This window comes from Gobio gobio (assembly GCF_949357685.1).
Source record: "Gobio gobio genome assembly, chromosome: 1".
Lineage (NCBI taxonomy): Eukaryota > Metazoa > Chordata > Actinopteri > Cypriniformes > Gobionidae > Gobio > Gobio gobio.
The window spans coordinates 1,994,600-2,007,790 of record NC_137097.1 but is presented as its reverse complement, the minus strand read 5'-3'; the positions used below and the strand labels follow the sequence as shown (position 1 = coordinate 2,007,790).

At 40.2% G+C, this 13,191-nt stretch overlaps 1 protein-coding gene across 1 annotated transcript; it reads right to left on the bottom strand.

Moving 5' to 3' along the window:
* Nucleotides 1-1,184: 1,184 nt before the first annotated feature.
* Nucleotides 1,185-2,984, bottom strand: LOC307136016 (zinc finger BED domain-containing protein 4-like; the record flags this gene model as incomplete). Its single annotated transcript, XM_079832762.1, has 1 exon — nt 1,185-2,984. One exon carries the CDS (start codon nt 2,982-2,984, stop codon nt 1,185-1,187), a length of 1,800 nt encoding a protein of 599 aa, XP_079688888.1.
* Between the last annotated feature and the right edge of the window lie 10,207 nt (nt 2,985-13,191).

Below are 13,191 nucleotides of genomic sequence, written 5' to 3'. Positions count from 1 at the left end.
TTATACTACGTCCTAAAAGTATGTACTCTTTTTGTGAAGAAAAAGTACATACTTTTGAGTGTGTAGCAGAAGAGTATGCAAGCTTTGGGACGTACTACTTCGTCATCTTTAACGGACTCTGTTAAGTGCGTCCCGTCACCGTTTAAACTGCCCTGTCAATCATCGTCACAGTTCATATCCTCCACTTTCAATTTAATTTCCTACCGTATCGGAGAGAAATGTAGTCGCTCGTTGATCTGCCTTTCATGGGTCTTTAATGCAGAGACTCCTCTCATGTGTTTGCAAAGTTAATGGCCAAACGTATCATTACAAAAGTTCTCAATGCTGCTGAAGGAGAAATATAATGTGGATAATATTGAATAAATATCTTTTCGTCCGGTTAAATACTGATAATTGCTCACTCAAACCACTTTATCTAATCCTCTCCACTTAACCGTCAGACTCGCGTAACCGTCACATTTGTAGTTTTTTAACACTTTTTATCCGCGTTTGTAGTTCTAATCGAATCCTCGTCCATCTCGCAATGGGTTGTGGGCAATATCAGCCGTTAGAGTGCGCATCGATCTGCACTTCGGATTCTGACCGGAAATAGTAAACCATCCGGGAATCTTTGGAATACTCTTTTCAACATACTAAGATTTGGGACATACTAATTCTTTTTTCGAATACTATTTAGTACGGATAGTATGCGAATTGGGACGCAGCATGTATCTGTACTCGGACTGGGCGGGGCCTAACCTGGAAGTGGGCGGGGTTTAACCCGGAAGTGGTCGGGTTGTCTTGAAAGGGGCGGGGCTTTAACCAGTATGTTATTTTTAATCATGCAATTGCTATGGGTTGATCAGAAATTGTTATATTTATTGCTGATTAGAAAACTATTTACATGACAGCATCAGCATTGAGCTTCAGATCAATGGTTTTGATCACGATAACAAACGAACTATATACAGAACAAGCTTTGCAACAATTAATACAACACATGTGGTTGCAATTATGAAGAAAAATGTAATGAACAACAGTTTTCATCTAAACATAACTTTCTTTTTTTAACTTTTAATTTTTTTATGATCAGTGATTTTTTTTTTTGGTTCTTTTTTTTTTTTTTTCACACCAGGTGTGTGTGTGTGTGTGTGTGTGAGTAAGAGAGAGACAGAGTGAGAGGGGGGCTGGGGGGACTGTGTGTTCTACGGATCAAATAGTCTGACGCTGTTTTTAAGATCTGCATTGACTTTAATGAAGACCAGTTGTTCCACATGGCTAGGGTCTAAGTTTGCACGCTTTGGACTGACCACATTTCCAGCTGTGCTAAAAACACGCTCAGACTGGACACTTGTAGGTGGACAACTGAGATACTGCAGGGCAAAGCGTGTAAGATTGGGCCAGCACTGAAGCTTGCCTGACCAGTATTTCATTGGGTCATCTGTAAGGCTGATGTCCCCATCTGCCAGGTAGGCCTCCACATCACCTGATGGTAAATGTGTCCTCATTGGAATAGCCAATTTCTTTTTCTGCAGGAAAGACAAGACTGAAGTGCTGCTGGTGGCAGGTGTCTCTTCTGTGTTTCTTGCAGGTGTAGCCACAGGGTCACAGAGCTCCATCCTGAGGAGTAATGTCCTCTTCAGTGCCTCCACATCAACATTGTTTGGAAAACAGCTGGCCTTATATCTGGGGTCAAGTAGAGTGGCAAGCAGAAATGTGGAGTTTGCAAAAATTGGTTCGAAACGCCATTCTAGTTCTTTGCTCAGATTGGCTGCCAGTTTCCTTGCTGCTGTGCCTAACCCTTCCCTGGACTCAGCCGCAACATCTTGGCCCAGCCCCACTGTGTCATCCTGATCATCATCACCAGCCATGAACTGATCAGATTCATCCTCAGATTCCTCACCAGCATGCAGTGACCTGATGATGGAGCACAGGCCATGCAGGAGGGGGATGACCTCAGAGATGGAGGCGCTGTGTTTTGAGAGCGCCCGTGTGACCTCCTCAAAAGGACTAAGAACAGTGAGCATGTCTGATGCTAACCCCCACTCATTTGGATAGATGATTGCTGGAGCTTTACCCATGTTAGAATCCTGTGTCATAATCTGCACAGCCCTCCGCTGCTCCACCAGCCGCTGGAGCATGTAGAACGTATAGTTCCACCTTGTTTTTATATCTGTTATAAGCGTGTGCTGGGGGAGGTTCAACTGTGTTTGCAGCTCATGTAGTCTGTTGCTGGCTTTGCTTGAGCGATGAACATGGCCAGATATGCTCCTGGCTTTGGAGAGAAGGGATGTCACAACCCTGTCCTTCTCCAGTGCTTTTATCACCACCAAGTGAAGCGTATGAGACACGCAACGGATGTGGCCATATTCAGTCAAAGCTTTTACCATGTTCGCTGCATTATCTGAAACAACAAACCGTATTGTGACAGACTGACCAACAGACTCTTCCCACTCTCTCATCTTTTCCTTAAGGCAGCACAGAATGTTGTTTGATGTGTGCTCAATGTCCAGCACACCAACATTTAGCAGCCCTGCTTTCCTCTGTACTGAAGCTTCCCCTACACGTTCACACCAGTGCCCAGTAAGACAGAGATATGCATGTGCGTTGTGATTGCTGGTCCAGAGATCTGTAGTGAGGTTGATGACACCTCCTTCAGCTGCCTTAAGTGACTGGACCAACTCCCCTCTCATTGCCTCATACAGCTCAGGCACTACAGTTTGACCGAAATAGTGCCTCGATGGGATCTTATACTTGGGCTCTAAAAAGCCAACAAGTGTCTTGAAGCCTTTCCTCTCCACCACAGAGAAAGGTTCAAGATCAGTGCAGATCATTTTACCAATAATCTCTGTAATTTGTTTTGACCGGGGATGGTTTGCTGCAAATGCAGTGAATATTGGTGAAGAGGAAGATGAATGTGAGCCCTTAGCAGCACCCAGCTGAACACCAGTGACCCGAGAAGGAAGAGGAGAGGAGGAGGTGGCTGATACACTGGGCTTTTTCATGTGATGAACATATAGCAGTTATGTAGAGATGTTGTGTTGTAATGTTTTGCATCTCTACCTCTGCTTAACTTGGACTTGCAAAGCTTGCAAATGGCTTTGGAGGGATCATTTTCAGAAACAGTGAAAGAGTTCCATACTGCAGAATTCCTCTTGGTCTTTGGTGGAGGAGGACCTCCATCCCCAGATGCAATATTGGTCTCAGTGGGGGAAAGGTGGGTGCTACTGCCACTGTTTTCATTGTCACTGATTTGACCCTCACTGTCCTGCAAGGTTAAGCAAACTCTGACTGGTGGTGCAGTGTCAGCCGAAGTACTCTCTGTATCACTCATTATTCTGTATCACTGATCACTGTGTGTGTGTGTGTGTGTAGCTTAATTTGTAATATTATTTATACCACAACCACCTTTATTTTTTTTAATAAAACACAGCAAGAAAGTGTCAGACACTCAGTGCCTGAAGTCAAAAAACTGGTTAGAGCCAGCAGACGTTAAAAAAAAAAAAACTCTGTTGACCGGCAGAGAGAGTGTGTGTGTGTGTGTGTGTGTGTGTGTGTGTGTGTGTGTGTGTGTGTGTGTGTGTGTGTGTGTGTGTGTGTGTGTGTGCTAATTAATTTGTAATACCCTATAGTTTTTATACCACTAACTTACTTACTTGATTTTTTTGCGTGAAGTCAAAAAACTGGTTAGAGTCAGCAGACGGTTAAAAAAAAAAACTCTGTTGACCGGCAGAGAGAGTGTGTGTGTGTGTGTGTGTGTGTGTGTGTGTGTGTGTGTGTGTGTGTGTGTGTGTGTGTGTGTGTGTGTGTGTGTGTAGCTAATTAATTTGTAATAGCCTATAGTTTTTATACCACTAACTTACTTACTTGATTTTTTTGCGTGAAGTCAAAAAACTGGTTAGAGTCAGCAGACAGTTAAAAAAAGAAAAAAAAATCTCCGACAGGAAGAGACGCAACGCTAGTCGCGTTCCACCAAGCACCACGTCTGAACAAACCCCACGTTTACCAGAACTCTACTGGTTAATAAGTACTGCAAAAAAAAAACGAAATAAAAAACAAACCTGAAGCTGAAGAAACCCTAAACGTTAACGGAAAAGACCCGCGAACCTGAGTAACTGAGGGAGAGACAGAGAGAGAAAGAGAGCTGTTCTCTTCTCAGCGTTCTGTGTGTGTGTGAGTGAGCAGAGCGGGACACAGCAAATCTGTATGTGTAAGGGAGGGCCGCTGTGACTAGGCTATCACAGAACGCAGACACAGTCAGCTACCCAATGAGGATTTTTATTCCATCCGAGCACAGATATTGACTCGTATTACTTAGCAATTATGGGTGCAGACATGGTTAATGAATCTTCCAGTGATTCGATCAAATGAACATCCCCGTTCACAAAGCACAATTCAGCTCCAGGAAATCAAACATCGATTACGAGGGAGATGGGGGCTTGATTCTGCCCGGAGCTACTAGTTCTGACTTCCTATGGACTCGCCACCAAACTCAGTTAAAAGAGGACAAAGGGCTCATGGTTGTCACAAGACAAAGAAACAACCAGACCTCTGTTTTTGCAATGACCGGTAAATGAACTCCACGACACAGCTAAAACTCCAAGCAAGCTCACAGAAACTGTCACATATGGAGTGCAGCAAATCACGGATTATTGGACTTTTTCATTTCAAATAGCCTTCGACGTAGCTTGTTAGTGTGTTTACAACTAATACACATTAGTTAGACTATTAGGCATGTATATTACTCACAATTCATGCAATTATGTAACTATTGAATGAGTGGATGAAAAAGCATTGTGTTTGATACCGGTGTGTTCGTATGGGTATAATCCAACAGATGAGCTGAATGAAATCTTTATAGAATTGATCATGTCCTTATAGTAAGAAATTAGGTCTAAATTTACTCTCTGCTTAAGAGCAGGAAACTAATTGGGAGGGGTGGAGACACAGTCACCCCTGAAGCCTAATTGGCCAGAACCCATCCAGGGGATGGGCAAATGTTTGAGTTTAATCTCAGAACACGAACGAAAAGCCCTGTCTACAGTTCTGTACAGTTCAGACCAGAAGCAGTGCAGAGTTCAGCTCAAGTTCGGTTCGAGCTGGTTCGCGGCCTGTTCGCAGTTCAGAGATGAGCTAAGTCCTAGCAGTTTGACCAGAGTGAGTTCTGAACAGAGCTCCCAGGAGACGATCTGACGATCGTGACAGACCAATACAGAGAAAATGGGTTAACAACGATTTCATTCAGGCCATCTGCTTTTCTCTCACTTTTCTTTTCTTTTACTTAAAGTTTATTTTATTTTCGTTAAGTCTCGGGTTCTGTTAAGTTTCGCCACAAAAGTCTCTCAACAACGAGTTTCTAACAGCGCGCTCCAACTTCAAACAACGCCCACAAGACTTCCATCCAGCCGCCAACACGACACGTGATTGGCTTCCCCAGACGTCGACCAGACCTTCAGCGAATCAAAGATCCGGGAAAACTCCTGTCCAGCCAGGAAAAGGGAATCCCCCTTGTCAGACGACACGCGAAACACAAACGCAAGTAACGCCTTTTTGATTCCAAGCTGAACTGGTGCATTAGATCAAATGTAATAACCCTGCCTAAGAAACGATAGGAGGTTAAATTACTGATCAATGGTTTCTTCAGGTCATGTTTCATAAATGCATAGATTGCTTAGGATTTCATAATTTCTCTCTCTTAGAACTTATTCTTTCCTCACCTTCTTTCTTTCTGCAACGTGTGAATGTGCGAGTGTGTGTGTTTATGTTAGATATTAGTTTGATGTGTTAGATTAATCAATAAAGTTCCGTTTGTATTCAAGGATAACTGTTCTTGTGTTATGTGCTTATCAATTTAATGTCTTGAACTGCCGATCTAAGTTACCTGGCTGTTAAATAGTGTTTCACTATTGTTCGGATATTAATATCCGCTGCAGAGTTGATATTTACGGCCCGTTCAAATGAACGCTAGAAGAGTCATTTGCTCGGCTGTAAAATAGACTCTCAAAATTCCCTATGAATTCATTAAATTCATTCATTTGAGCTAAATATACATGTTTCCCTTTAACAGAGCCCCCTTTAAGTCCTTACATATCGGCGGACGAATAAGTTAAGGGGTAAACATTAATTCTGAATTATTTATAATATATAGTGTCATTCGAGTCTTTCATTTTAATTCAGTTCCCCGTTGAGTTATTATTTTATCTGACTCATAGTCGCTACAACTCGTATAATACTTGTACTCGGCAAATATGCTTTATCCGTACCGGATACTCGTTTCAGCCGAGTATCCGGCTCAACTCTAGTTTTCTTATAAGATAATTTTTCTAATACATTGGCAGATAATTTAGTTTGTTTCAAGCAAAAACTTAATTCATTTAAAATTTCCCCCCCAGGAATCAAGAAAAAATATATGTAATTTTCCTTAGTAAAAGCATCTTGATTTAAGAATTTTTAGATATTTGGACTGGAAAAAAGACAAACATACCAAGTAAGAAAAGTAGCACTTGTTAAATTTAAATAAGAACAGAGTTCTAACTCACTTATAATATTTAAATTTCACCCATTAAAACTTTTGGTTGATGAAAGTTTTACAGATATTGTTAAATATCTATAAATTTACATCTCAAGCTACTCTACTGTCAGCTCAAGCTTTTGTCAAATCTGTCATGTTTCCAAGAAACAAAACAAATAAACAAAATAAATATATATAATAGAAAAGGGACCGGCCCCCGGGTATGTCCACAACATCGAATCTGGCCCCCTTTTAAAAAAGTTTGGACACCCCTGTGTTACATGAACAAATATGTTTTAAAAGCTCTATGCTTATTAGCAGACCTTCCTCCAATAGCACAGGGTACCAGGATACTCCGTTACCTGGGTTACCATCAGATAACCATTGTTTTACAGCCTTAAAGAATGTGGCCACATGGCAAAGACAAAAAGCCTGTAAAACACGCTTTTGCCTCAAGTTATAGACAAACTGTCTATAAATGAACATACACCCCAGGACACTGTATGTACACACATAACTGTCTTGTATGTTATTTAGTTTATGCATGTCTTATGAACAACTTACTATTTCAAGTTACCTCATATATGTCATGTCTCCAATCAAATTAATTCTCGCTTCACGACTTACACCTTCACATAGGTCACGTCGTCGTAGTAGGCAATGTGTGTTTGTTACATTAACTAGAGTATAAATGGGCACAGACCCACTGATTTCATGCTTGAACAAAAGAGCCATTAAATCTCCAGAAGAATTTCCCGCTGGTCAAGTCTACCTCAGGAGGGGGTGACTACTCCCATACCTTAAAAAGAGTGATCTCAGATTCTCTTTTTCTCCTTCTCTTCTTCCTGGCTGAAACAACACATCTCAGCCAGCAGGCCCAACTCACAGCTTGTGCAACTTCCTCAACCTCGATGTATAAAGCAACCATGCAAGTTCACCGTCATTCCTTCGCTCATCACAGAAGGAATCGATCGCAACTGCAAAACCATCGGATGGAACCATCATCAAGACTTTCTCCTGTGACCGTATATCTGGACGCCTTCCCGGGCGAATGCAAGTAATGTACTAAGAAATACAAGTCGCTGTGTAGTTAGTAACGCATTGCTTGCACCAGGCTAATGTTGACAAGAGAGGAAAGTAAATTTTTCTGAGGTATTAAACTTTTTATTTCGTAACAAGTTATAAACATAATGTTGGAATAATGACACAGACATTGCCTGGCTACAGCATCTCATCTTGACAGCGTTTGTCCTAGGCTTCAACTGCGCCTGACAGAAGAATTACATTTTTTAAATATTTTTTTTTAAATTTAACACCACCTCTGTACCTCTATTCACTCCGATAAGTATATGCTCCCGCTCATCAGCTATGGCCACTGAGTGACGCCCTTGGCTTCATGACAAATTAATTTTGTTCCTCTTTTGATAAAAAGTTAATAATGAACCCTTGCTATGCACACTAGCGATGTGTGGATCAACTCTAATGTCACCCGAATCCACTGCTAAAATCTTCCACACCTATGATTTTCTCTGATTGTTACGTCCCTCGTTAATTAGCTGTTAAATTGTCTAGTATGTTATCAGCAGAGGTGGGTAGAGTAGCCAAAATCTGTACTCAAGTAAAAGTACAAGTACTTACGGAAATATTTACTCAAGTAAAAGTAAAAGTAACAATCGTAATATTTACTTGAGTAAGAGTAAAAAAGTATTAGATGAGAAAACTACTCAAGTAGTTAGTTACTAGTTACTTTCGATCTGATTGATAAGAAGCGAAAACCCTGAATTTCAGGCTACTTGGAGAGCTTTCACACACCTCACTGTAACACTTTACAATAAGGTTGTATTAGTTAACATTAGTTAATGTATTAGTTAACATGAACCATGAACAACTGTTCAGCATTAGTTAATCTTTGTCAACGTTAGTTCATAAAAATCTAGCTGTTCATGGTTTATTCATGTTAGTTCACAGTGCATTGACTAATGTTAACAATATTTGAATATTGCATTAGTAAATGTTTAAATTAACATAAAGATAAATAAGTGCAGTTCATTATTAGTTCATGTTAACTAATGTAAGCTAATGAACCGTGCGTGTGCGTGTGCGTGTGTGTGTGTGTGTGTGTGTGTGTGATTAATGGTTAAACAGTGTAAATTATAGGGGTGTAACGATTCGTTTTAACAACGATTCGATTCGTATCACGATTTGAGGTTGTCGATACGATTCAAGGACGATTTTGGTTCATTTAGAACGATACGATCCGAAACGATTCAGTGACTTGAAATCGATTCAGTAACTTTTTAGCCAAAAATTGTGTGACTGAAATAAATATCTGGATACTGGTCAGTGCAGGTGAAGTTTCCTAGATTCCTGTTGTTTCTTGTAAGGGAATCAGGTATCCATATCCATATATTATGGATATAAACAAACAAGTAAACAACAATTAATGGCAAATGCATTCAAATTTTATTTGAATAAAGTGCAACCAACAGTTTAGGTTGAATTAACAAGAAGTTAACCTTTTCTGCTCTCATTTTCAATATTCAATACATTTTCAATAAAAGCACAGTAAGTGCAACCAAAATTTCAACAGTAGGTTAACCTGCAACTTCTGCTTTTGTTATCCAACATATTAATATTACAATATTAATATCAAAAATAAAGTGCAACTAACTTCTCTTCAGGTTTAATTAATAGTAGGTGTACCTGTTACTTTTGCTGTTGTTTTTCAACATTAAAATAATACAAATACAATATTAATATCAAAAATAAAGTGCAACCAACATTTCTTCAGTTTGAATAAACTGGCTGAACCTGCTACTACTCTCAGTTTAATAAACAAACAATATTTAACAAAAGATAAAATGTAACCAACTACTCTTCAATGACTCTACATATATCTTTTTCAAAAATATCAACATGATCTGACCGCAGAACACTTCTCTGTGCGTTCACTATGTTGCCAGCAGTACTAAAAACTCGCTCTGCTGGCGACACTGGTCCCAGGAATGCACAGGTAACATTTAGCAAGGGTTGAAAGTACAGGTAACACATTACTAACTTAGCTCTTTCTCTTGGTGGCTTGATCATTTCTCGCTCGTTGGCTTCTCCTCTGCCATCCGCTATGTTTTGTTTTCTTAGCGCTGCTGCTGGTGCGTGCGTTGCGATGATGTCACAGATAGGCAGACTGAATCGAGTAACGTTTAACGCCTTTATCATTAAAAGTGCTAAGAAAAAACATCCATTTAAAGTCTGACGTGCTTAAATCCAATGCGTTATTTCCTATGATCGATACAATCGATTGATTACCTTTTAAAACGATGTTAGATCGATATATGTCGTCCGGAAGGCCAACTTGCCGAGCACAGATCGATGTAGTTAGATCGTAGGAAAATAAATCGATACATCGATGTAGTAGATGAATCGTTACACCCCTAGTAAATTAATGGTGTGCTGGGCTAACTAGAGCTCTTCTTAAAACATACTTTGTTCTTATATTTTTATAAGTATATATAATAGGCTATTCTTTAGGTAGGAATAAAATACAATACCGTTTTTATTTGTATGTATTTTCTACACTTCAGACAGGTGTCTGTCCGGATTTGTGTATAAATGCAAGACGTCACATTAGGCTATTCAATTTGTTTCGTTTTGTGAAGAAAAGGATATGTAATTGTGAAGATGTGAACGTTTGTTCGTGGACGTGTGTTGTTTGGAGGATTCAAACAATTTGTCATTGCTTGCACAAGAGCGCATATGAGGAAAACACTCGGACAGTGTGTGAAATAGTATTACAATAAGGGAAAATTTCCCATAGTTACCAAATGACCGTTAATAGTGTTCAAATATAGGCATCATTGTGACACTTACCGCTACATGTTCTTTTCAGGGTGGAATTCTTGTATGCTGAGATGTCAGTTCGTTTTGGTGCACACAACATGCATCGCATTATGAAACTATTCTTTTTGACATCTTGGAGTGAAAACATAGACTGAACTTGAGGCCACGGGCAATCTGCCTCCCGTAGCTCACACACATCTTCCTCTGCTTCGGCCATCATCTTCCGACGAAACGCGCTCTAATTATAAGCGGGAGATGCGTAGCAACCTCTCGCGAAGCAGCCTCTCCAACGTTTCGCGAGACTTGCGAAAATCATATTAACTTATTTTAATATATATAATATAATTATTACCATTTGACAGTAATGGAGGAACGCCACCGAATGTAACTAAGTAAAAGTACAGTTTTTTCACAAGAAATTTACTTGAGTAAGAGTAAAAGTACCCATCTTTAAATCTACTCTAAAAGTACAAGTTACCCAAAATATTTACTCAAGTAAATGTAACGAAGTAAATGTAATTCGTTACTACCCACCTCTGGTTATCAGACATAACACAGGATGAGCGTGTGTGCGTTTCAGACAGTATAGGGAAGACTGCAAAAGGATGACCCCAAGACCAAGGACTTCAATTGAAAAAGATTTAATTTGTTTGACACTATGTGAAGTAATAAAGTGAAAAGTAATATAGTAGTGAAAATAAAGAATATTTACAAAATATACAATTAAGCAGGATAAAGCAAAAAGTCAACAAACAAACTGGGAGAGAGGAAGGAGCAAACGAGTGGTGCTTAAATCAAAAAACAAAACATAACCAAAACTCATCTAACTGAAGATTAAGGTAAATAAACTAACTAGCAACAAAAGATGTAGAAAGAAACATCTTCAGCGTCCGAAAACGCCATAAATAAACTACCTAACTAACCCAAACAAAACATACAATAATAGCACCACTGCTAAACCTGGTGTGGCTTACCCGTTTATACAGCGCTGGATGATAACTTAAGAATGAAGCATCAGAGAACAGCGGTCACTCAAACATGTTAATCAAGCCTTAGGCATAACACACACACACGAACAAACAGAGAACTGATCTAACTGCAAAGTTGTAACTGCAGTGAGCCCCAAATATAGATCAGCCTCTCAGACTGGACTCTCGAACGAGAGACCGTCGTCACGGAGTTGTGTACTCTCCCCAGAGTCAAAGCATGTCCCATTGAAGAAGTTTGCGCCATTGATAAACAGCCTCAGGACCGGTGATTGGTTGCGCAATCCTGACGTCAGCGTCTGACGTCCGTTGACTGATAGGCGGTTCCTCCACTCATGTTCCATTCCTGAAACAGACAGCTGGTACAACCGCGTTCACCCATACACAGCGTGATAAACATTTCAACACAAGACTACGTAGCACAGCGTACGTAACACTGATTAAGGTATCCGCACCTGATCATCACATTATTAGAATTATTCAAATTCTCAAATTTGCCAAAAAGTATTGGGCCACTCCTCCAAATCACTGAGTTCAGGGGCCTCATTTATAAAACTTTGCGTAGGATTTGCGTCAGAAGTGGCGTACGGATGAAACATAGAACGTGCGTACGCACAGAAATATTCGGATTTATAAAACCGTGCGCACACACATTCTACGTTCCACAATCAATCCTAAATGTAGCGCAGCTTTTGCGGCATCATGTCATGCCCATAGTTGCCCATAAATAGTCTGTGAAACGCCCACAAGTTAATATTCATCGATAGCGAAATCATGGCAAACACAGAGAGGAAATAAAAAAAGACGTAACTTCACTTAACCTTGGCAAGGTGGAACAGAGGAGAAAAATGTTGTTTGGAGGGCACAGTGTGGGCATTACTAAAGCCAAAAAGGCACTTGAGTGGCAAAAGGCTGCAGACGCCGTAAATGCTGTAGCTTCACAACCTCGGACCGTGGCCGAAATAAAAAAGAAATGGTCGGACATCAAAGTCGAGGCAAATAAGCGTCTAGCGCTCCATCGCCAGAGTGTGTCCTCGTTTGCCAGCAAGTCTTCTTGCTGTGTGAAGATGCGTTCACTCCGAATCCTTCTTTAAGAGCGCAAGATCAGCCAGTGTGTGTCCTCGTTTGCCAGCAAGTCTTCTTGCTGTGTGAAGATGCGTTCACTCTGAATCCTTCTTTAAGAGCGCAAGATCAGCCAGTGTGTGTGCTCGTTTGCCAGCAAGTCTTCTTGCTGTGTGAAGATGCGTTCACTCTGAATCCTTCAATATACCACATCTTCTAAGAGCGCAAGATCAGCCATCGTGCGTCATTACGCATTGTGATAGGGCATTTTATTTCCATCCATTTCATTGCATCTGACAAGCTACAGATGTCGGTTATAATCTACGTGAAAATCTATCTATCTATCTATCTATCTATCTATCTATCTATCTATTAGGGCTGTAGCGATACACTAATCTCACGATACGATACGATACTCGATATTCAGCTCACGATACGATATATATCACGATATTCAGCCAACGATACGATTCGATATAATTCGATACACTTACATCATTTTCTGAAAGATTTAAAGGGGACAGAGTGATTTTGGTGACATCTTGTGAGTGTTTCATTTACTTGGATTGAATTAACTGAACTGAAAACTAAAATCATCAATTACACAATATATGTCTCTGACGGGACAGAGAGTCTACAGCTTGCAAATGCTGGACAAAATGAATCAAAGATGTGTTGAGGAAATTAGTTCCATTTATTGAAACAGTGCAAACTGTAGCTTACAAGCCTTTGAAAAGTAAATAAAGTGCAGTATTGCAATTAACAGTGGAGTTTTAAAAAGTAGCAGCAAGTGGCCTGTTCTGAACAGTTTCTTTG